Genomic DNA, 24,057 nt, shown 5'->3' with positions numbered 1-24,057 from the left:
TAGTGCAAATCTAACATAGGACATCCTGCCACTGGAGAAACATGGCGGTGGCAGCATTATGCTGCTTAATGCTGTTCTTCAGCAGGAAGAGGGAAACTGTCCAGAGTTATTGGGAAGCTGTATGAAGCTGAATACAGGGCAATACTGGAAGAAAATCTTAGATTTTTTTTGTAAAACAACATTCAAAACCAGGCATAGTTTTTCCATAACCTCCTTAGTTAAACATTACTTCACGTTGGCCATTTGAAATGTCAATAAAATATGTTGAAGATTGCAGCTGTAACATGAAAAAATGTGAAAGAAAATATTAGGGCTGGAATACTTTCTTAAAGTACTGTAAATCCTCCGCCATCGCAAATGAACTGATGAACAGATGAGCTAGTTTGTTGGTAAGTTTGGAAAAAAAACATTGTGAAGTGAAAAAGAAATTATTATAATCACTGTGACAATTAAGACAGCTACATGTTTCTGTTTGATATTTCAAGAAAGGGCAAAAGTAAGTAATAGTAGGTTATTAAGACACAGATACAAGTTCTCTAATCCCAATAAATAAAAAAGGAACTCAAAATTGGTTAATGGGTAATAACTGTGACAAATGTGCAGCAGTTGTAGTCAGTTGTTTGATGGAGAATTATGATATAATCCATAAAAAAAGAGCTAGTTCGAAAAAGAGTGGCATTTGGTGTTGTGAAACCTTCCCCAACCTGGCAAACAAGATGTTCTTCTCTGCCAGAAGGCTTTGTAGCCTCGTCTGTTTCTCACATTCCTACCTGTCCAAAATAACACCTAAGATCTCTCATTTTCATCTCCTCACTGTTACTGTTATGTAACTGTCCCACACGAACTCTGTGGATTTTGAAGACATCAGTTTAGAAAGTGTGCATTTTGTACAAATCTAATAAAGCATGTGGGCCATAGTACACCTTGTCCAGTGTGAGTTAGAAGTTTGCAGAGAAAAAAGTGAGCTATATTGGGCGGCTGGGCTCGATATATCTCCTTAAGACATTACTCACTGTAGGATTCCATTGATGGTATCATGTCAAAATCATTTACTGTTGCTGCTGTCTTTGTTCTTCCATCCATCCATTATCTGTACACCCTTGTCCCTTAGTGGGGTCAGGAGGTGCCTATCTCTAGCTAATGTTCCAGACAAGAGGCAGGGTACACCCTGGACAGGTTGCCAGTCTGTCACAGGGCAACACAAAGACAGACAGGACAAACAACCATACACACACACCTAGGGAGAATTTAGAGAGGCCAATTAACCTGACAATCATGTTTTTGGACTGAGGGAGGAAACCAGAGTACCTGGAGAGAACCCACACATGCACAGGGAGAACATGCAAACTCCATGCAGAAAGATCACAGGCCAGGAATTGAACCTAGAACCTTCTTGCTGCAAGGCAACACTGCGCCACTGTGCAGCCCCATGTCTTTGTTTTTATATGTGACAAATATAATTTTTTTTTCTCATTAATCAGATGTCTGCACTGATTTTTTTTTTCCTTTGCTTTGTTGATGTTTCCTTGCAGACACTGATTAGGTAGTGAGAGACCTAATCAGAAACGAAATAATACCAACAAATCTCCTGTTGAAATTTCATTCAGATTTCTTAAAAACTGTGTGAGGCGTAATGAAAAAAAAAACAGCATTTCGCACATCTTAATTAACATGTGATTTGGCTTTGATATGCAAATATCTGCTAATGATTCCCAGTAGAGCTGCAGCTATTAGTGCAGTTTGACTGATTTCCAATTAGGAAGGCTCGATAACATCTTTAGCGACTCTGTGATCATGCAGCAAAACTCTTCTGCAGGCTGCTTGTACAAAAATGCCTATCCCACACCCCTACAACCATGGAGAGACAAGAAAATGTAGGTAATCCCTTCTCCTTAAGATTCTTTATGAAATCCCTGCAAAAAAAAAATTTAATTCAAAACATAGACCAGCATCAATTTTGCTTACCCCAAAGTAGCTCCTTGTTCCATTGTCCCACAGCACCACCAGGTCTGCGTTGGTGAGTTCACCGCGGTCCGACATCCCCAGGACCACCCCATGTCTGAGCTCTGCAACCCTCAGCTGTATGTAGACCTCCTGGGTGGCGTAGCTGATGTTCCAGGCCAGCTGCAGGTTTCCAAGTGGGTCCAGAGGCATCCGGAAAGGCATGGGGAGAGGTGGCAGAGAACTGGAAGGGCTCGGCTTTAGGCTGGACACGTCGACGGCGTTGGAGGGCGCCTGATACGAAGCCACTAGGATGACCATCAGGGCAGCCAGGCCAGTGAAATACATGATGGTGAAGTCCTGAAGGCGGACGTCTTTGCTGAAGATCCTCATGCTGGCGGACAGATCCTTTCAAGTTGTTTTTCTTTTCCTTACTTCTCTTGCCGAAGTTGAACTGAAGTTTAGGCCGAGAAACAAACTGCGAGGGAACTTTTTCTCCAGTCTTGCTATAAAAATGATGTAATCCTCCAGACTAATACGCTCGCATTTGTCTTGTTTGATTTCAGGGTTCGTGTGACATAACAGACCCGCTTTCTTTCTGTGTTCTGCCCTCTCCGTCTGTAATGTTAGACAAAGTTTGACCTTCTGTGAAGCATCTGCACTTCTTCTTTTCTATTTATCTGGTGAGATCCTCTGTTGGTGTCCTCTTTCCTCTGAACAACCGCTAGGTCTCTTCCGACCTCATCCACCTCTTTGCTTTTTAAAAGACTCCTCCCTTGTAAGTTGCCTGTTTTTATCCAGCCTAATGGTATTACATTTATTGAGGAAAATTGAATTGTGTTCTTTAAGCCCTGGGGATCGGTCATGATTCTGCACGTCTGCCAGACCATAATTGATCCAAATCCAGCCATGGGCATTATCAATGACCATCAAATTGGACTAACTTAAGTTTATTGTTCTTTCTGTTCTCCTTTGGTAAGCAAATCACCAAAATTATTTGTTTTTCTACATGTAAATGTTTTCTATATATTCTACCAACACTAGAAGCTGCGCTCTCCCCAACCCCCATTGATTCAAACAACATTTCGGGGGCAGTGGGAGCTTGGGCGATGTGTAAACAAGGCATTAAGGCATTACGTCCTCCTTAACCTATACCTGAGGCTACAGAAGACCTAATCTAACTGTCAATACAGGTTTTCAAAAGGAGAAGTGATGTGATCTACTAGGCTAGTAAAGTCACTGTGAGAGGGGTGTTTAGTGAAAAAAGGTTTGCTACAGTAGAAAAATACATCATGAATTAAAATAAGGATTGATTTATTTACTTGTTTTCATGATTTGTTTTTCCATAATGTGTGATCTTCAGCAGAAAAATATTTATTTATCACTTATAATAGCAGAAACATTATCTTATTGTGATTTTATTTATTCATTACCTTTTGAACATTACCTTAAAAACATGTAAGGATTCACAAATATTAGACATATATTTTGATGAAAAAATGCAGTATGATTTTTTTTTTTTTTTTAGAAACTGGATCTGTAAATCCTTGCAGATCTGAAGCATAACTGGGATCTGACTCTGTCATGTTTGACTCTGTCGGAGAAAATCATTGCGGTTTCCAATTTTTTGGTATTAATGGATTTATATTTTGCTGATATGCAAATGATTTTTTTCAGCAACAACAATAGAATATGGGGTAATTATTTCTTCAAAAAAAAAGAAGAAAGTTTTATTATATGGTTGGTGTCCAAAGCAAAAAAGTCACTAGATGTTTTCAATCCAATCCCACTTACTATTACTTTTAAATGGAAGGAAGAAGTTAATATCGCCAGTAAATAATGAATGTTTTTGATGTGCCCAATGTTTTCCAAGTTAAGATGCGTCAGTGACAATCTTGAACTAAAACTCTTGAAAATTGTCAATCAAATTTGCCATATTTACAACAATCTCAAATTACATTTGGATGTGACACAAGATCAAAACTTCGGACACCATTAGGTGATGATTTTATTAAACAGAATCCTTTTTGTTCCCAAACGTGTTAAGTATGGACTCACCCTGCAGCAATAGCATAAGTGTTTACCTCAAAACCATTTTTTACCACATATAACAAATCACAGCTTATTGCCACAAATCCCAAATTCAAACATTAAGTCAGAAATGTATTGATTACTTGAATATTCCAGAAAACAATAGAAAAACCTAGTGATGATTTCGAACATCTCTTTTTCACTGGAGAGGATTCAATGGATCTCAAAATTATTTCAATTGCAGGTAAAGCTGAGGTAAAACTCTGCTGCAGAGTGACTGCCAACTCTGAATGAAATGAAAATAAATAAATAAATAAATAAAAAAACCCTCTTATAGGACGTCAGACTATTGAGTTTTTGCTTTTTATCCAGAAGGGAATCATAGAGGAAAAGCTTTGGACCAGAACAATAAAACAGACAGGATAAGAGAAATCCTGCCATTGTGGTGGTTAATGTAATAAAAACGTCACGTCCCCTTGGGCGCAAACAGAGCCCCGTATGTTCTGAGCACAGCTCTCATATGAGGCTCAGTGACCTTCTCTTTATCTCTACATGCTTGACAATAATGATTTCGTTCTTCTCCTTCATTCAGCCACACTTCTGATGCTTGGCCCGCTCTGCTTCTCTCCCGTTACACGTTTCTCCGCCGGGGCGTCTTTCTTTCACTGTCTGCCTTCTCTTCTTCTCTTACAGGCACACTTGTCTTTCTGGTGCCACTACTGATGCGTCAGCAAACAGAGCTGAGACGCTGTAAAGTCAGCTGTGAATTGAGGAGACGAGGTGTGGGGGCAGGGACGTCGGATGAAATGAGCTATTACTCTTAGGAGTTTAATGATTCGTCTGAGCCGTCCTTCTGTTTGACTGGGCTCGTTGTTGTAACTTCACTGAAGAATTGGATGCGTAAAGTTGGATGTGCCGAACATTTTCTCTAATCCCCACAGGGTCTAGATTTTAAATTAAATTAACATGATGGTGTAGGCTGGGGAGCAGGGCCACATCCCAGCCACGGCTCTAATTATCCAATTTTCTACTCACACCCAGTTCACCAATCAATCTCAGTTTATCATGTTCATTTGACACCGCCCTCTTTTTCTCCCTGCGGGGCATCATTTCATCAGTAGTCTCCTTCTACTCCTCTTCTATCTCACTACGCCCAACTATCTCCCTCTGCTTCCCTCCTTCATTCTTCACTTATATTCATGTTCCTTCTTTTTCTAAGCTCCATCTGGTCTTAAGTTGCCCACATGCTGACGCTCCTCCTCTCAATCCTCCAACAGCTAGTGTCCAAATGAAGATGTATCATCACATCCTACGTGACTCATCTCCAAATCTATATTTTAACTTTAATATGTACATGCACCCCCTCTCGTATTTTGCTAAATGTCTGCTTAGGAAGTCGACCACATGCTCGTGCCCATTAGCCAGCTTCTTGCATAATTCTGGCAGAACATTTAAGACTCTAAACAGAGAAAGTGAAGCTTAACTGTATCTAAGCTTCAACAGACTGTGCTGATTTCAATTTCAGTTTCACCTTAACTTGCACCTCCACCCATGCTTGTTTTGCCCATCGATCTTCTGAACAGAATTAGAGTTTATCCAAATTATTTGCTTTCCTGACACAGACTCAAAAAGACAGCCCCGCAGCATGATACTGGCACCACCGTGCACCGGTTCTCAGTTTAGAAAGCTTCACTGCAAAAGTGCTTGTTGGCATTGTGAGGGAAAGAAAACTCAGTTGAAGGAGATAATGTGAAACTCATATCGATAATGAACTTATGTAAGGTTTTGTCGGAACTATATGTGTATGTTGAGCTCTGAAGAATAGATTGATCAATATATGTGCATAGGTCATGGTTTGTCAGGATAACATCAAATATCATTATGCTGTGCTCTTGTTGGTCCATTTTGTTGATGATGTTGGTGACAGAGGTTATAATAAGAGTGTATGAAAGTGTTCAGAGTGATGGAAGAGGAAATGAGGAAAGTAGGAATGGTTTGAAATGACCAAACCATTCCTACTTGTGTCCCTGACTCCCTCTGCTGATGCCTCTCTGATAGCAGTGACCCATTTTTGCCACACTGTGTCATGGTCCAGTTTTGGTTTTATTATGTAATTTATTTATTTATTTTACTAAAATTGGAGGTACTTTTTGCAGACAGGACAATGTAAAGCACCCCAAGCTATTTTTTAAAACAAAAATGGCAATAAAGTGTGGTTTTTATAGTGATCAGATCGCCTCTCCAGCTCACGTCACCCTATTTCCTTGTTGCATTTGTGGAAGTCCATGAAAAGCATAAAAACACATAAAAGCAGAATTCACCCTCCCCTCACACACACACACACACACACACACACACACACACGCACACGCACACACACACAGCCAATCCAACCATCTCATTCTCTGCTAATATAAATATTTCAACACTGCACACTCTCAAAGTGCTCTAATCTCCACTTCTTTCAGTCTGAATAATGAATGCAATAAAAACTCACACCACTGCCCCGAGCAGTGCCTCAAACTGCCCCGAGCCTGATCCGGATATGAGACCCAAGCAGTTGTAAGTTGGATTGGATAATTAGAAAAAAAAAAAGATGAGTAAAGAGGTTTTAGGAAAGAGTGGCTGAAAAAAAAGGGGGTGGAACAGATTTCAACAGTGAGATAACCAGGGGGTAATATTGGGCACAAAGAGATGAAACTGGACCTCAGAGTCAGGAGGCAAAGGGAGCAAAAGGACAAGTGACAGAAGAAGGTACACAGGGAGAAAAATGATCCTTCAAGGGACAATGTGTCCATCTTCCTAATGGAGCTTGATTAAGGTTTTGTTCCAGATGAAAAGGCCAGTTTGTCATTGTGACTTGGCTGAACGCTCTGTGGTCAGGTGTAATTCTTTTAATTATTAATATGGATTTGGCCGTCCTAAAGTCATTGATTATGGTCACAAAGAAAAAAAAAACTAATCCTGTTTGGAGGATGTTATTTGGAGTGTTATGGTCCCTATTGCATAATTGCAGGTATGCAATGCTGCACAAAAGTTTACATAAATTCAAAATCAGCATGACATTTAATAACGCTTTTCGCTGTTCCTAATAAGGCGATTTTAAAGGAATCACACAAAAAAAAATACACGTGACATTTCATTTATCCCTATATGAATAAACAAAAAACAGGTTTCAATTTCCTTTAATTTACAGTTGGTCTATGACATAAAATCGCAATAAAATACATTAAAGTGTCTGTTTGCAATCGTGAAAAAGTTCAAGAGGTATGGATGTATTTTTTTTTCACGTCACTGTAGCCTCAGCCCGACTGTAAGCAGGACTGGCTGCATTTACTACACTGACTTTCCGTTCAGGCACTGTGGCCAACCTCCCCTGGATTTAAAGCGCAGCTTCTTCTTCTTTTTTTTTTTTTTCTCTTTTCGTCTCTACGCAGAATCGGACGTCACTCTGCAAGATTCGGCAATTAATTGGCCAACGCGGAAATAACATCAACCGTGCATAAACAGACGCCGTTATTCTCGGAGAACTATCCAGTTGCAGGCGTTTGCTTTTCCACAACAAAGGCTTAAAATAAAAATAAAAAAAAATAATAAAAAGCCGGATAGCGCACATGCGGTAAGAGGATAAAACACTGGGAAGGAAGCCGGAGGAGATCCAGAAAAGAAGAAGAAAGGAGAGCGGGATCTAAGCCGGGCGAGAGGCGCAACCTGGAGCGACGCTACTACAAAAATCTGACCTCGACCTTCTAGGACGCTACTCGAAAGTGGTCGTAGGGGAAGAAATGGCGAAATTCCCCCCCGTCACCCATGCTGTTTCTCCAGCGCACATGTTGCCCAGGCTACTGGTGCTGCTGATCATGAGGATGTTTGCGTAGGAGTGTTATATTTTTCTGCAGATCAGTCTGCACTGTTTCAACAACTCCAGCCGAGCGGTTGATGGACTTGTGCGCTGCTGAGCACATCTGTCAGATAAAACGTCGTTATCACCGGAAACCGGTTCGCTTTTATTTATTTATTTTTATTTTTATTTTTTTACATTTTTATTTATTTTTTTTTAACGTTTGAAACCTTTTTGATTTTGTTCCTATCTTTTTTTCTATACTCCTGTCTGGAATTGAGCTTAAGAAAAGAAAAAAATGATTTTCATCTCAAGAGAGTGTGAAGGAAGCTGATCTACTGGAGAAGATTAAGGAAATAAGCCTGGACCTTTGCATCTTTTGTCTGGATTCTTTTCTTATTAATGAAGGACAGTCAAAGAGGATTGGGCCTCTTGGGGGTTATATTTGCTTCCAGTTCAGAGTTGTAAACTCTTTCATAAGCAAAGACAAAGATTTTGTATCCTCTTTCTATTCTTCCCATTGATTTATTTTTCTTTTTGGCCACTGCTCAGATATTTTTTATTTTTATTTTATTTTTACTTTTTGAATAACTGAAGTCAACTAGGAGCGAAAACTGCCCTGGATGTGACCCAAAGAATTCATCTTATCTCTGAAGGTAACTATGCATGCATAGATAGGTAGATGGAGAGTTCAGCACCATGGATAGATCCACTTACTTGTCTTTTTGAGTGTTTTCAAAGGCTCTTATGAAAGCATGAGCAATGTCAGTGAATATATAGGCCCAAACCAAAGATATAAACAGATGGGAGAGTGAGCATAAAGGCAAGGGACAGGTTTCTGCACTCTCCATGAAGCACTTGCTGCCTGGCCAGGCACGCCACACGCTGACAAAACCACATGGCTTGTGAGCCAGAACTTCTGTCACCAACTGTTAGGAACGGTTGCAATCCAAATTGTTCAGCTGAAGGTATTTTTAGTCAGGCAGTGTGAGAATGCATCTCAAGAAGCATTAATGTCGCTCAAATAAAAAGAAAAAGAGAGAGACAAAGAGAAACGGTTCTGTAAATGTTGGTGAAATCACAGCACAGGATTAGAGGGAGAGTATTGGAAACATTTTGATACGTAGGGCAGTGACTGACCAGATGATATGTCAGCCAACAAGCACATTTCTAAAGGCTGAGATGCAGTTTACACTTGAAGCTATTTCTAAAATTGAAACGATTATTTTCTTTGGTTCTGTCTCCTCTTGTGGTGATGGTGGAATAATAGCCACTCAATCTAAACTTCACACTTAAAAAATAAAGCAGAAGCAAAGTACTTTTCACATTCTAAGCCAGCAAAATCAGCAGAAAGCAAAACAGAACCACTGAAATAAAATCCTTTGATTGCTGTTTATAGTTATGCACAGGCGAGCATTTGCGCTGCAATAGGGCTACCTGTTAGAGGAAGTTACAAAAGTCAAATTATAAAACATATATGCTTTAAAAGTCTAATTTAGTAAAAATGGCCACTTTTTTTATCAATAACATTTAAACAACAGGGACAGCATGCAGTGTTATGCAAAAATAAGCTGCTGCTGCGGTTCAGTAAGCTGTTAAGCTTCAACACCCGTCAGCAGAATGCACTGAAGTATGTGATGGCCTTCAAATGAAGTGATGCACAGTGGCACTCCTCACATGTGTTCTTCTTATGCCTTATGTGACAGTTTATGATCCATGCGACAGCCATTAAAAGGATGTTACAATCATTGTAATATGGTATTTTAAATATTAATTTTACTGAGGGCATTGATATAATCTGTACCCTTAACAATATTTTCCAAAACTAATAATTTGTGCTTCATATGCACCTCACATCTACATGCAAACAGTCCTTGCTGATATTAAAAAAAACTAGTAAAAATGAAAGAAATCCAGAGATTAAAGAAAAGCCCAGTTTGCTCAGACTCATGATCACTTTCAGAGATAGAAACCATAACAATGATGCAGCTGTTTTTGTATTTGTACACCTCCCTTGCCTTGTCCTGACTCTGTTTCCATGAAAAAATGATAGACCAAAAGAAAATGATCAGACATGAGCTGCAGCTGTTTTGAGAGAATTGTTTTAAAATATTTTTAAGCAGTGCTTTAGGAAGGCTCCATATCTTCCTCATCTAAATTTTCAATCCAATTGAATTTATTTATATAGCATCAATTTAAGCTCAAAATAAGTTTACACTGGTGAAAAGTTTTTTGCCTAAGGAAGTCCAGACGATTGCTTCAAGTCACTGACTTTGGAGCAATCTCTCCCAGAACCAGCATGAAGTGACAAGACACAGTCAATTCCACTGCGCTTTAACTTTGCAGCCGTCCGTCACTGAGCGTGCATGTAGCGTAAGTGGAGAGGAGAACTCTCCCTTCAGAGGGAGAAACCTCCAGCAGAACTTGGCTCGGTATGAGCAGCTGTCTGCTGCAACCAGCTGGGGGTCTGACGAGAAACGTTCATACATTGACGTTGACGTCACCGATTACTGGTGCAGCACGAATATCGCAACATTTTTACTTTGAATTTATCAGCATGAACAAACAGTTGATTTTAAAGATGTATATCGATAGGGGAGCATAATTATTGTTCCTTTTTGCTCTGATTATGTGTTACCATATTGTCACCTATTTTAACTATTTAAGGTAGTTTAAGGTTATACTTGAAAGTAAAACCGGCAACCGACAGGAAATCCACCTCTATTCATTTTTAACCTATATTAGAGGCATATGGTAGCCAGCCTTGACCGCTCGGTCTGTTATCACTGCCTGAGAAAATATTAACCATGATTTAAGTTCTCAGAGCTCAAATCACTTTAGAAAAATACTTTCGATCTGTGGTAATGAAAGTGGTTGTCAAATGCAATGACTCACCACTACCATGTTGATGTGCTTTTGGCTTTACAATCTTTAATTTGATGATGCATCATTTGAAGTTTTTCTGTAAAATGAAAGGTCGATGAATCATAACATGTTTTTCATTATTATGTTGGTGAAATTCTACTGCTCTACAATGTATGCATGTATGGATTAGATGACCAAAGAACTATAAAAGGCAAGGAGGGGTTTGTGTTCCCATGGTGACTCTCTCGATGACCCCCAGGTCACCCCAGGCCTCTTGGGACATAAATCTCTCTCTTTCTCTCTCTTACACATTTACACATTCATACATATTTCTGTTATAAACAGTCTTGAATTTTCCTTGGAGCCTGACTTGAAGATGTGGTGCATCTAGCTGCTGTTCTACCAGCTTCCAGTCTGTTTACCAAGACAGAAAAAAAATGAGAAGAGGGAGAGAGGGAAGTTGAAGGACAAACAGAAGGAGGAAAAACACATTTCCAAGACAGATGGGTGATGAGAAAACATCAGGATGGGTTGTGGAGGAGAATAAGGAAGGTTTTAAAAGTGCTAAGAAATATTCAATTAGTGGGTACCATATTCAGATTTTTGTAATTATTTTAACCTAATTGGGTTAAAAACGCACTCTTGGTACTCCTCGTTGGGAGAGTGGAGAGGATAGATTGAAACTGGGGGGAAGGGAACATGCCTGCTCACTGATCATGTTAAACAGTCGCCACCCGCTCCTCCTCCTCCTCTTCCTCTTCCCTTCCACCACCACCCATCTTTTCACTCCACCCCCTCGGCACCATGCTTTCCCCCCTCGCAGCTACACCCTGACGTGCTCACTCATCACTTGTGCACAGACGGATGTGCTCAGACCCCCAGAAGTGACCAGCACACGAGCATGTCTGTGCAGAGAATCTATTGGTCGCCTGACCTCATCCCACTGAGTGATTGTTAAAAAAAAAAAAAGAAGAAGAAAATCTGATGCTCACTCCAAAGGGAGGTGGGGATGGAGAGCATTCGGTCAGAGGGCGTGGAAAAAACAGGCTGTTTCCCCGCATCCCTTTTGAGTCTCTTCCATCGCATCTTTGCTGTGCTCATCTGCTGTAATTTATTTAGTTATCTTTGTTCTTTTGTTAAATTTGAGTAAAAATACAATTTTAATTAAAAAAAAAATAACCATTTGCTATAAATGTTCTAGTCTTACTAAATGTTGTCAGGATGAAATCTTGACAACATTTCATCCTGGTTTTGATGAATTATTACTATAATAATTCATCAAAACCTTTTTTTACACATTCCAATATTTGCAGCATGTAAAAGTTTACATAATCAAAAAATAACTAAATATGGGTGCATCAATTTTACAAAACTTATTATATTATAAATGCATATTCCGATTTGTAGCTATATTACATTATGATGTGAAATTGAAATCGACTGAAACCAGAGCTTCTTTGTTTTGAAGACATCCCTTAACCCTCTGAAACCTGCCAACAAATATTAACTGAAATCACAAGACTAATGTGCATGGTTTATCTTTATACTCCTTCTTTCTGCACATATGTGCATATTAGATAATAAATACTAAAGTGAGATAATATGTTACTCGGGCTAAGTTTACACTTTTAATTGAATTACACCGCATTCATTTTGAAAAAGCCCAGGGGTATTCTCATTATTAATTTTATGGTCCAAATCATTTTTTCCAAGGCTTATCAACAGAGCCCACGGTTTATAGCTTTTAATCTGAAACATAAAAGTTGCAAATGTCAGCATGGACCCTTTTTGGAGACAGATGTAATTAGAATAAAATACAGAACAAAATACCCAGATGCCCAGGTGGTCTTCAATAAAAAAACAAACAGTAATTCATAAACTTCTCCGTTTACCTCATGATTCATTTTTGTCCCTATACGCTGTTTGCATATACATCTTTTTTATTTATCAGCTTAGAGCACGCTGGGGAAAGTTGGTGCAAATAAAACTACTTTAAAAACATAAACCACCCACTCAAAAACTGAAACTGTAATGGCAAAATGTCAGTCGGTAATAGAACGGTAGTCATAGAAACTGAAGATCAGCTCATACTGTTGCTCATGCCGCCTCTGGAGCGCTGACCATTAGTGGTAACAGCCGAGCAATCAGCAGATTTTGAAAACACTCCCAAAACATTTCTATTTTTACATTTCCTCCATCCATTTTTATCTTCTGATTCTATTTCCATACCTATATATTATTATCTATATATTATCCATATCATTCATTTTGCTAATTTATCTTTTTTTAAAGTTTCTTACTTTTCTTTTTGCTGGTGTAATGTTTTGTAATATGAATAGTGCATCGGCTATTCTTGATCACAGTCAAATATGCATCCTGTTTTACCTCAGGATTGGAGCATGCAGCTGCATGCATGCACAGGTTAGGAAACTATTTCTGCTTTTTGCATGCATAAACAATGTAAAATGCATATTCTGACCAAGTCACATTCTGGCTTTATGTGAATTTTGGCTTTAGCAAATTAACTAACTATGACTGGATGATGCCTTGAAACAACATTTTAAATTCAATTTAAATCTGACAAACTGTGTAGAATTAAGTAACTTTTTAGAAACTGATTTTTCACATCTTATTCAATTTTGTATACATGTTTGCACAAACAGAAACATTGTACCTGTGTCTAAATGCGAAGGAATGACATCCATTTTGCGGAAAGAAAGCCTGGTCACGTTTCTAAAGTGCTGCTTTTGACATTCCCCTGTTTTACATAGCATTTCCTTTTGTGTATTTTTCCTTATGATCCGATCTTAGTTCCATGAATGTCCCCAAGTGGCCAAATATTTATTTACTGAATTAATTAGAATGCATGTCGGTGCTACTAAGGAGCTGTTCTGACTTTTCTGCACCCAGAATTGAGTTGAAACTATCAGTACAGACAGAGCATCTGCATAGTGTAATCAGTGGGTTGCCGGTTGAAACCCTTTGTTCCATTTGCCTCAGTTGTTGTGTCTTTGAGCAAGACACTTCACCTGTCATGCCTTCTGTTGTTGGTCAGAGGCCCTGGTAGCACCGATGTATTGCAGCCTCACTGCTGTCACACTGCACCAGGGCAGCTGTGGCTACAATGTAGCTTGCTACAATCAGTGTGTGTTGTGTGAAGAGCTTTGGAGGCCTTGGACTTGATAAAGAGCTACACGAATAATGGCCATTTATCATTTTAGCTTTTTTTTTAAATTAATTAATTCCCGTAAATATTTGAGAAGTAGGGGGCACTAAACTTTTAGAAATGTTCAAATAATCATTAAGTAAAGAAAATAAAAGAAAATTACCTTACTTCATCCTTACATAGCATCCTGTAGATTCCACATCTTTCATTCCAATATCCCTCCGCCGTGGCACGGTTGTCCTTCCTTCATGTCTTGAGCCTCTTTTCTACACACTTTTTGACAAACAGGTGACAACATAAGGAATAGTTTGACAGGATCTTTACCTTTATCAAATGGGATCTGGAGTTTTGTCATGTTAGATCACAGAAAAGAAAAGCCAGCCCAAAACAGCACTACAGAGGATTTGTGACAAGCTAAAATAAAAATATTAAAACTGATCATTTTAATAGATATTTTGTAATTTTTTTCATTTTTATTCACACTGTTCATCTTTTCATACACTGATTAGGGATTTAATAGTCATGTGTCTTGGCCTTCAGTATACTACTTCTAGTTTCACTGCATTTTTTTCTTGCACAGGTATGTGCATGCAGATTTCCCTTCATTTTGGTACATACATACATTTAGATGAAATATCAAACGATATTGAGGGCACTGCGATCAGGTTGCATGTCCTTGAGGTAAAGAGAAAAAGAGAACCAGTGTGTGAAACTGCAAAATCATCCTGCCTCATTTTCAGCCTTCTCCCCAATTAGAAACAACTAGCTGAGCAGATATGTTCACTTCTTTTATTAAAAGATTGAAAATAGTTTGCTCTATTTAGTTGAAATTGCCATGAAAATGCCATTTGGGCAGTTCAGGAAACTTATTTCAGTTTTCCAAAAGAGTCTTGAAAAAACATTGGACTGCACATTATTTCAGCTTCACATCAGCTCACAAGTCTGACAATGCTAGAAAAAAATAGATTTTCATATCATAGTACTTGTTTCACCCACACTCGCAAGACAAAGCCAGCACTGACAGATGTGGGTGTGCTCTTACTGTTCACTACAAACTTTTGTTTGAAAAGTTGACATCTTTTCAACATGCATATTTTCACAGACCATAGCAAACGGTTTATGGTATGTGACCGGATTTGAAATGACCTGTGGGGCGTAAAATGCAAAAATCCTCTCCTGAAAACAGCAAGTGCTTTGTTGACATAGTGACTCGAATTGAAGTTAGCAGTGTGCTGCCTTACAAAAGAATAGTAAAGAGTTGCATTTAGTGGAAGACACTGATTAAGCCTGAGCAGTGCGAGTGAAAGATGGTATTTATATACAACTGTTGTTTATTGATATATTATAAATGTCAAAAACATGATTTGTTTAGTCAGTTTTCAACATTTTTACACTTTGTTTCCATATGGCAGCTATAAATGATACAGCTAGTAGTTCATTCTCTGAATCTCTCATAAGGAGCAGATTTAGCTTGTAAACCAGGAGGAGGTCTGTAAGACATCAGAGAACAGCACTGGCTATAATTTTTTAATTGGATTTTTTTGTTTTAGAGATCACATATTTTGTATCCTACTATTTAGTGATGACCAATCTAGATTTACATGGAGAAATCTGTCTCCTTGAAGTTCCTCGATGTGACATTTGCAGCTTGGACCTATCGCTAGCAGGATTGTCCTGCTCTTTGATTAAGAAAGGAAACTAAGTTATCCACAGGGTGTGAGATGTACAGGGTTGCACAGTCACTGCACATGTGGGAGCACTTAGAGTCATAACATTGATCTGGAAGATGTAGAAGCTAAACAATTGCTGTGACAATAACCAACACATTTCCAGAGCAGTTTATTTTAAATGGATTAAATCGACTGGTAAGAATCCTAATCCAAAGTATTTTCTGTTGTTTATTTCTTTTAGAAAATCATGTTCATGACAAAATAATGTAGTATACCGCTGTAATGTAACTGAAGCATCCCTTTAAATATTTAATGAACCTCAAGTTATTCCATCATTGGGTTTCCCTGGGTTTGTGAATGATCTGACAGCTGCCAGTCTTTTGAATGGGAAAGACAAGAAAACATGAAATTGAAGTAAGTTTAAAGTATCTAAAAGAATGCAAACTGGGGCATGTTGGCTTTTAGAACAGAGATAAGCAAGGCTGATTAAGGATCCAGGTTTGTTTAGCTAGCATAGACAATGAGAAGGACATTAAGGGAGACAAAATCTCCCAACAATTTTTCAGGCAACCTTTTCGAATGTACCCCACCTCTGTCCTAATCACTGCTAGAGATCCAGTTTTACCTCAACCCGGCACGGATAAGCGGGTTTAAACAATGGATGGATGGATTCTTGACTAAGAGGCTTTGGTTTTTGTGCCGTTTCCCTAAATAGGTTTAAAGTCACTCCCTTTGAGCTTGTGGGCAAAAATATGAGACTAAAAATCCTGAACTTTGTCTTCATGAATCAAAAGTACAAGCATGCTGTCAGTCAGCAGAACAGCGACTACCCTCAGTTCTCCGTGATACTGAAAGTACTGAAATATCTCAGACCCCACTGCAGCCCCCGGTGGTGCCAAGATTATAGCCTGTCGTCCTCAGACCAATGGTGTTATTTGCACAGCAGAGGGTAGAGCTTTGTGAAGCAGAGGGGAGGAACAGGAAGTGCAGCATCAGACTGACAAAATGTGATTACATGCAGTTATTTTGAGATGATTTCAAAACTGAAAGCTTTTTTGCCCCTTTCTTTAATTATTTGGAATAACAGAACATGACTGACAATTTTTTTCAACTCAATTTAAATCTGATGTAAAATGTAAAAAGGAAACTGGAGATTTTTTAAAGTGTTTTGAGCCACACAGATGTCCTAGAATTGAGCAAATACGCTTTAACTGTGCTAGATCTACACAGACATGGAAAGAGTTGAGTGACTCGTAAAGTATCCTAAATTTAAACTTCTTGTTTGCTTCAATGTCCTGTTAAACATGGTAAAATTAGCTCAGACATCCATAGTATTTGGTGAATATAGGAGATTTTTTGCAGAGGATACTGTACAGCTATTCATACACCTTGGACATTTTCACATTTTGTCATATTATAATCACAAACGTCAGGGTATTGTGGCTCATAATTGTGAAGTAGAAAGTAAGGGATGTATATTTTCCAAAGGGTTTTCATATATAAATCAAAGGCATGCATTTGTATTTAGCCCCAATCACTCTTTTTACCACTTCTGGAATGGTATCAGAGGATTGTTAGAGAACACTGGTGAAAACAGGCATCATGAAAAAACAATCACCTGGCATTGGGGTCAGGAAAAGGTCAGCTAACATCTCTGCAGACCCCACACATCCTGGACCAAACCATTTACAATGCTAAACGTACAGCCAGAGCAACAATGGAAGTTCAGATCAAAATCAAGTGTGTCCCAGTCAAAGTCCAGACATACTGTTAAAACTTTACTCTGGATTGACTAAATAACATTTAAATTTAAACATATTTCAATGAAACTGTTTAAATCAATATTTTTTTTGTCAAGAAATTTTAAACATTTTTCTGAAATTTTTGATCCTAAAACTTTTAAAAAATGAATTATTTTGTTGTTTTTCTGGTGAGCTTTATGTGATTTCTGTTCTTTATGCTCCTGAAAGTGGATTGGGACTAAAACTGAAAAGCCAGAAAAGGTATTTATCACATAATAAAGGATGTTTCGGACACCAAAAGGGGCAGTCATGGTTTGTTGCTTCAGTCCATGCACAGCACATTTGAGGTTAAAGCAGCAGACTGGACTTAAATCAGCTGAAATTATTAAAGAAGAGCAGTAAGGTCATTCAGATGGATGAGGGACATTTAGTGAGCTGTATAATTAAATGAAGAGACCCTCAGGTCTCCTTTCAGTGCTATATTCATGCAAGCCAAGAGCCATTTTTATGATATATCATTTGCAGAGGAGCACTAATTACAGAAATGTTTCCTGGGCAATAATGGGACACATGTGGAGGATAGAAACACATTTATAGCTACCGTCTTGTTTTTCAGCCACAACCCCAAATTATTCTCCTTTCGTCCGTTTCTCACTCGCACCTGATTCAAGGTCAGCATGAGGAGTGAGTTAAGCTGGTTTTAGTAGAGGGATGGGCTAGAAGGGACTTACCCCCAGGCAGTCTTCATCTGAGTTGTCATTATTCTTGGAGATGGGTTCAGGGACACAGAAAGATGGTGGAATAATATGCAAGGACAGAGTGAGTCAGAAAGTGAGTCAAGTTATACAGTCATGGTTGGTGCAGCCAGACATTGCGATGTAGAGAGAAGCAATATGTGAAGGCTAAGGGATGACTTTTTCAGCCTCTTAAATTAATCTTTACTTTAGTCTGTAAGAAAAGAAGATGAAATTGTGGAGAGCTTTAGAAGGTTTTTATTTTTGAAACACTTAACCTAGATTCCATGTGTTTAAAGAGCAATAAAACTTGCTTTCCTGTGTTTAACATTTAACTGTAGTTCAGAAGTAACATGTGAAACACATTCGCTTTGGGAAAAAAAAAAAATCTGATTAAAATCTATTACTAGCAACAGAACAGAAAAAAAACAGTATACACACGTATGGTAGAAAACAAATGAAAGAGTGCAGCAACAGCGGCTTTGAGCTTACTTCCAGACTGACTTGTGTTTATCCTGATAGGATTTCCAGGACAAATTGTGACTCCGGTGGTCAACAGGCCATAGAGGGCCCGTTAAGTCAGAGCCAGGATTGTGAAGAGTCGGATGAAAGCCTTAACGTTCAGCAGTGTTGTGTTCAAGGCCACCTAACCCGAGACCAAGACAAGACCAAGACCAGAGTGTATCGAGACCGAGACCGATCTCGAGTACTACAACACTGACGTTCAGCAGCTTTATGGTCAGTCAGGAAGCAAAAGGTTCCAGTTTGCAATTTCCAACTACTCCAGTTTGAAAATGTCCTTGTCATTTCATAAACATTGATACTTTTGCTTTAAATAATTAATAATGCAGGCAGTCATGTTCTGCTATCAGTAATGCATGTGAAATAACATACCGAATTCAAAGCAGAAAACACCAGATGTAATCTGATGCAACAGCTAATGATACTTTAGGCAAATGATGGATTTTTACTCCTGGATTCCAGCGTGAAATCCAGTATGATGGTCAGAGAAGTTAAAAGTATCAGAAGGCATTAAGCTGCAGGTTCTTTCCTTTGTTCATCTTTGCTGCACCTGCAAACCCACAGGTGGTCTCAGGCTCCAGTGAGCTACCATAAGAATCTGACTGCAGAAACATCTTAGCATAATCAATGTAGTGCATGAGTCTGCAGTTTTTACTAAGAGAGAGTGAAGGAGTTTATTATCAAAAAAAAAAAATCAACATAAGGACAGAGGGGTGCATGTAAAATATCATACTGCACACAAATCACAGTCCAAAAATGTGGTTTTATGTAGGGATGTTGCAAGACTTTTCAGGTCGAACTAGCTTACCCTGAAGTTTTGTCCTTCTTCTGTCCTCCTCTTCCTCTCAGGCAGAGGAAACCATTTCTTGATTTCCTGGAATGTTCGATCAATGAACTCCACAAAATGTAAGAATGGTTGAAATTTCCCACTACTGAACTGAAAACAACCAGAGTAAAACTGCTGCTGGTATTTAGAAATCCATTTCCAAGAAGCAATGTTATATCAAAAAGAGATGATTGACTTTTTTTTTTTTTTTTTTCTAAAAATACTTTTAAATCTGTATTAATCCAGGCACCGTCGCTGAGAGGAAGTTGAATAACTAGATCATTTTTAGCTATAGTTACTTTGTAGTAGGACAGACTGCACCTTCTATAAAAGGGAAAGGTGTCGTCTGCGATGAGACCATTCAATCATTCAGACATCATTGCACTGATTCTCATATTGGCAGTGAAGCTGACCCACGCTGACTAGTTAAAGTTACTGAAAAGAACCATTAGAGAGTCTGAATTCCCTAAAGACCACTCTACGGCTGTGCACTTTGGCATCCTGTACTCTATTTAGTGTATCTGTGTTGTTCGAATTCACTCTTTGACATCCACCAATGCAGCCGAGTTCTTCCCATTGTTCCAGAGACATGTTACTGTCTGTTGTGCGCGACTCAAATCCTCCACCTACTGTGTACTTCTCTACCGCTGAACTGAAAGCCTGTCAACAGCCATTATTCCGAGCAAGACCTCTGCTGTGATCCCTGCCATGTTTCATCGAAGTGTGGAAATTTATTCTAAAGCTCACTGTCTGAGCATGTTAGCTACTACTAAAATTACAGCATGTGGGTGTTTGTGGGTGTTTTTTTGTGCGCGTCTACCCGCTTGCCGTCGTTCTGCTGCTTCCAGCTCTTGTCACTCCTGTGGACGAATCCCTGCAAAAGCAGCTGAGTGGACGGGTTTCGAAGGCTCTATTTCACAGTGGAGTCTGAAGGACTTGTGTGTTAGGGTGTGTGTGGTCAAACAATTAGCACTGTTTGTCACCTTCTCACAACACATCCCTCACACGCTGATCTGATTAATGGAGTCCCAATGGATTGTCTGCATAGCCTCTACAGTGACTAAAGCTATGTCTGTGTCTCTGTTTGCAAAGGATTGCAAAGTTGTTTTACAATTTTTTTTTTCTTTTACCTTTTTGATACTGCAGGTATATAGCCTGCATAAGTGGCAGACAGAGTGTTTATTTAGACAGAATTACATATTTAACCAAATTGTACTCATACATTTTGTTCTTCCACTTTTCTCATTTAGACAATTCCAGTTGGCAAAACTTACTCCAGAAACTTTTCCACATTTTGTCACGTTACAACCATAAACCTTATGGGGTAATTTGTAATTTCGTTTAATATACCAACAGAAAGCACAACATGATTGTGAAGTTGAGGAAAAAAAAGATACATAAAAATTGTGACTTGCATTTTTTTTTTTAATTCAACCCCTATAGATCTCAATTCAATTCTGAAATGTCCAAAGAGTATGGATACTTTGAGACCATGAAATAAGTGGAGCATGATTTTGATCAAATTGTTTGGCTTGGATAAGGACTTCAACTCTGCAAAAAAAAAAAAAAAAAAAAAAAAAACTAAAAAAAAGTCACACACCCAACACCCATGCGTGTGTCATTTGATCCCTCTCATATATGTTCCTCTGGATTTCTGAACAAGTCCTCCCCACTCAGGATTTGCATTTAATTTTGCTTGATCCTAATCCTGACCAAATCTTCTGATGTGGAGCAGAAATACAAATTAGAAGTGCATCAATCTTTGTGACATTCAATTTCTAACACTGGGACGATGCTTTCATTTAATAGTCTAGTTTTTCTGAGGGAGTTTTTTTTTTTTTAACCCCTTAAGCCACCCTTTGTGTCCCACTTCTTATGTAATTTTAGTTTGGCTCAAGTGTATGTGTTTAAAATGCTTGATGTATTTAACAGAAAATGAAGAAAAAATATATATTTTATTAGAATGTCCTAGAACCAAGAAGTTTGCTTCTGATGACAATTCATACCGACATTCCTCAAAGCATAACAAAACAATGAGAAAGAAATAGAAATTAAAATAAAATCATTTGTTTGTATGTATTTACATTTATTTTACAAATGGCATGCTGAAAATGATCTTACCTTCCTCAAGTATCAATGGAAACGTTTTGGCATTATGGCAATCTTATCAGAGCTAACAAGATTTTTGTCAACATAAAAAAAACACTTGGCCTTGCTGTCTGCATTTATGTTAATGTTTACAAGTGTTGCACACTGTGGCTAATTATTTTTATTACCTAAGAAGAAACATATGGCTCCTTATTTTTTCAATTTACCAGCTTCTCAAAAGGAATGTTTTCGACTCCTGCCTGCGGTGCTCTTACTAATGCTTTACTTGCTCCAAAAATTAGATAAAACTTCCTCTCCTGCTTTCTTTCGCTGACTCAAAGTTCTACACATCTTTTAATTACAAACCTCTGAGGCCAAAACGCGCTGCTCAAGCTGTTCCTTCTTGTTTGGTTGGCTGAGTGACCTGCAGACTGGATTAGAGTCCAGCTGTATCACAGCTTGAGAGAAGAGCAGCGGTGTTTTGTTTGTAGATGAGCAATGTGCTTCGTGTTCCTCTAAAACTTTACAGGCTGTCTCTGAGGAGACACGCTCCAGAACGGATTTAGAATTCAAGAAAGTTACCGACTGACGCGTTCGGTGTAGGTTAGCATTGCTTCAAGGCTATTGAATAGTTCTCTGAATAGCAAATGCTTTTCACTTGAAGTCACTCCAACAAATTCAAGGTGAGACGTTGGGACGTGTTTGGAGCAGCTGGAGAAAAGTTATCTGTACAATTGTTTTTGTTTTTTTTGTTTGTTTTTTTTTTTACAGAATTTTCCCTTTTTTATTTGTCTTGCTCACAGTGAAGTTCTGTCTTTTCAGCATATGCCCATACTCCAGTGCTGTGTTCCCGCTTGCTAATAATGACTTTTGCTCTTGAGTCATGACTTAGCAACAAGCCTGCTGGCCTATTTTTGGTTTCAGGCAATTATCCGGAATGCAGTGTGTTGGTGTGGTCCTGTGACACTTCCAGATACAACAAAGAGAAAAGGTCTCTGCCCACATCTGTCAAGTTTCAGACATAATAGCATGTTATTGAACGTGTAGACGGAATGACACATCTCACTTTCTGACATGTTGTGAAAACGACCCAAATATAGAAACCAAATCAGTTTTTAGCTGCATTGGTTTGCATAATATTATCTGCTGCGGTTACTTGAATGTAATAAAAACAATAAACAGAAAACATGAAAAGTTTTACAAATAAATAAGTAAACTTTATCTTTCACAGATAAAAATCACAAACACTGCAGTGAGAGAACCGAAATCTGATGATAAAGAAAAATTATATAAAATAAATTAAATTCCAGCACTTTCCACATCTATTGCAACCCCTAAAGCTATTTTAAAATAACAAGTGTGCATTTTATTCATGCTACTGAAAATATTAAAAAAATATATAATCTTTAATTTGAGAGAATTTCTCCATTAAAAAAAAAAAAAAATCCAGCCTCAGTAATATTTATATTTTCTGCAGAAAGTCACTTCAGCCAAAATAATCGGTACTCTGAGCTCTCCTGAAATACAGCTGGGCTTGATTTATTTATTTTTCATTATATTTTACTTGACTGACCTGGAATTTTGAATTAGTTATCAATAATATGTTCTGTGTTTCTGGGGTATAAATGTGATGTGGCACAGTAGCACATTTTTCTTAGTCACATATCAATATGGGAAAGGCAAGAGCACATAACATTCAAGTAAGGTAGATAGACAAATGATCTTGTTAATTCGGAGGTTATTCCAAGAATGTCATCTAAGTTTGTCCAAACTGAGGGTCTCTTGAATAATTAAAATGTTAAATAACTAAAACTGTGACATTCAAGTCTGGCAGAGGACCCAAGTTCATCTTGCCATCACACACACTGAGGAGAATTATAATAGAGTTGAAAAATGTGAGATTATGCTACTGCAATAAAAGATACATTTATTTTAAAGAGTTATTTTTTTGCAGATCATTTCCAGAGGTTGGAATATGCTGGGAGTGCAGTATGTGAAAGAGAACTGATGTCACTAATTTTAATTACTTCTGTGTGTGCAAAGAGTCTCCTATAAAGGTTCAATAAAGACTGAAAAAAACAATCATTTGTGATAAAGTACACAGTTAATTTAAAAGTGAAATTTTCATCACCAAGTCTATATTTAGTAGGTTCAACGAAGCATATTTTTTCACGCAGGACAGCATAGCTTCCATTTGAATATAATAAAAGCAACAGATTATGAAACATTTGCTTCAAAGAAGTGAAAGAGGACATAGGTTGATCTCATATTCAGGCTAATAATTGAATGCTGTTCATTCCAAAACATTTCTGGAACGTGCATCTTGGCTGATTCAGTGGACAGCTTAAAGTGAAAATGTCTAATCCCCAAACTCCATCCTCACAAACCCACTCACTAATAAATACATGACCACCTAACCCACTCTGATAAGCAACAAAAATATCACCAGCAGATCTAGTGAATGGTAAAAAAAAAAAATCAGTTACCATAGCTACATTATTAGTTAGATGCAATTCCAATGTTTACAGTGGGATTCTGCACCAATATTCACAACATTCTGAATAACTTGGATGATGCCTAATAGATGTCAAGTTAGAGAAATAAAGGAGCATGTTCACATTAAAAAAAAAA

The 24,057-nt window shown here is 38.2% G+C and overlaps 2 protein-coding genes across 4 annotated transcripts in view; one reads left to right on the top strand and one right to left on the bottom strand.

Annotated features, from left to right (window-relative positions):
* The window catches only part of dbh (dopamine beta-hydroxylase (dopamine beta-monooxygenase)), an 18,558-nt gene extending 15,252 nt beyond the window's left edge, over positions 1-3,306 (bottom strand). For all 3 annotated transcript variants that reach the window (XM_015033922.1, XM_015033930.1, XM_015033938.1), the window contains exon 1: positions 1,966-3,306. In XM_015033922.1, the coding sequence (XP_014889408.1) occupies positions 1,966-2,334 (369 nt within the window). In that variant the 5' untranslated portion in view covers positions 2,335-3,306. The remainder of the gene's footprint in view (positions 1-1,965) is intronic.
* A 3,982-nt stretch (positions 3,307-7,288) lies between these two features.
* The window catches only part of LOC106948338 (protein FAM163B-like), a 26,308-nt gene continuing 9,539 nt past the window's right edge, over positions 7,289-24,057 (top strand). Inside the window, exon 1 of the mRNA XM_015033951.1 lies at positions 7,289-8,469. The gene's annotated coding sequence lies outside the window, so the exon portion shown is untranslated. The remainder of the gene's footprint in view (positions 8,470-24,057) is intronic.

Source organism: Poecilia latipinna, unplaced genomic scaffold (assembly GCF_001443285.1).
Source record: "Poecilia latipinna isolate Pla-1442-1.1 unplaced genomic scaffold, P_latipinna-1.0 Scaffold16, whole genome shotgun sequence".
NCBI classification, from domain to species: domain Eukaryota; kingdom Metazoa; phylum Chordata; class Actinopteri; order Cyprinodontiformes; family Poeciliidae; genus Poecilia; species Poecilia latipinna.
This window is presented reverse-complemented; position numbering and strand designations above follow the sequence as displayed.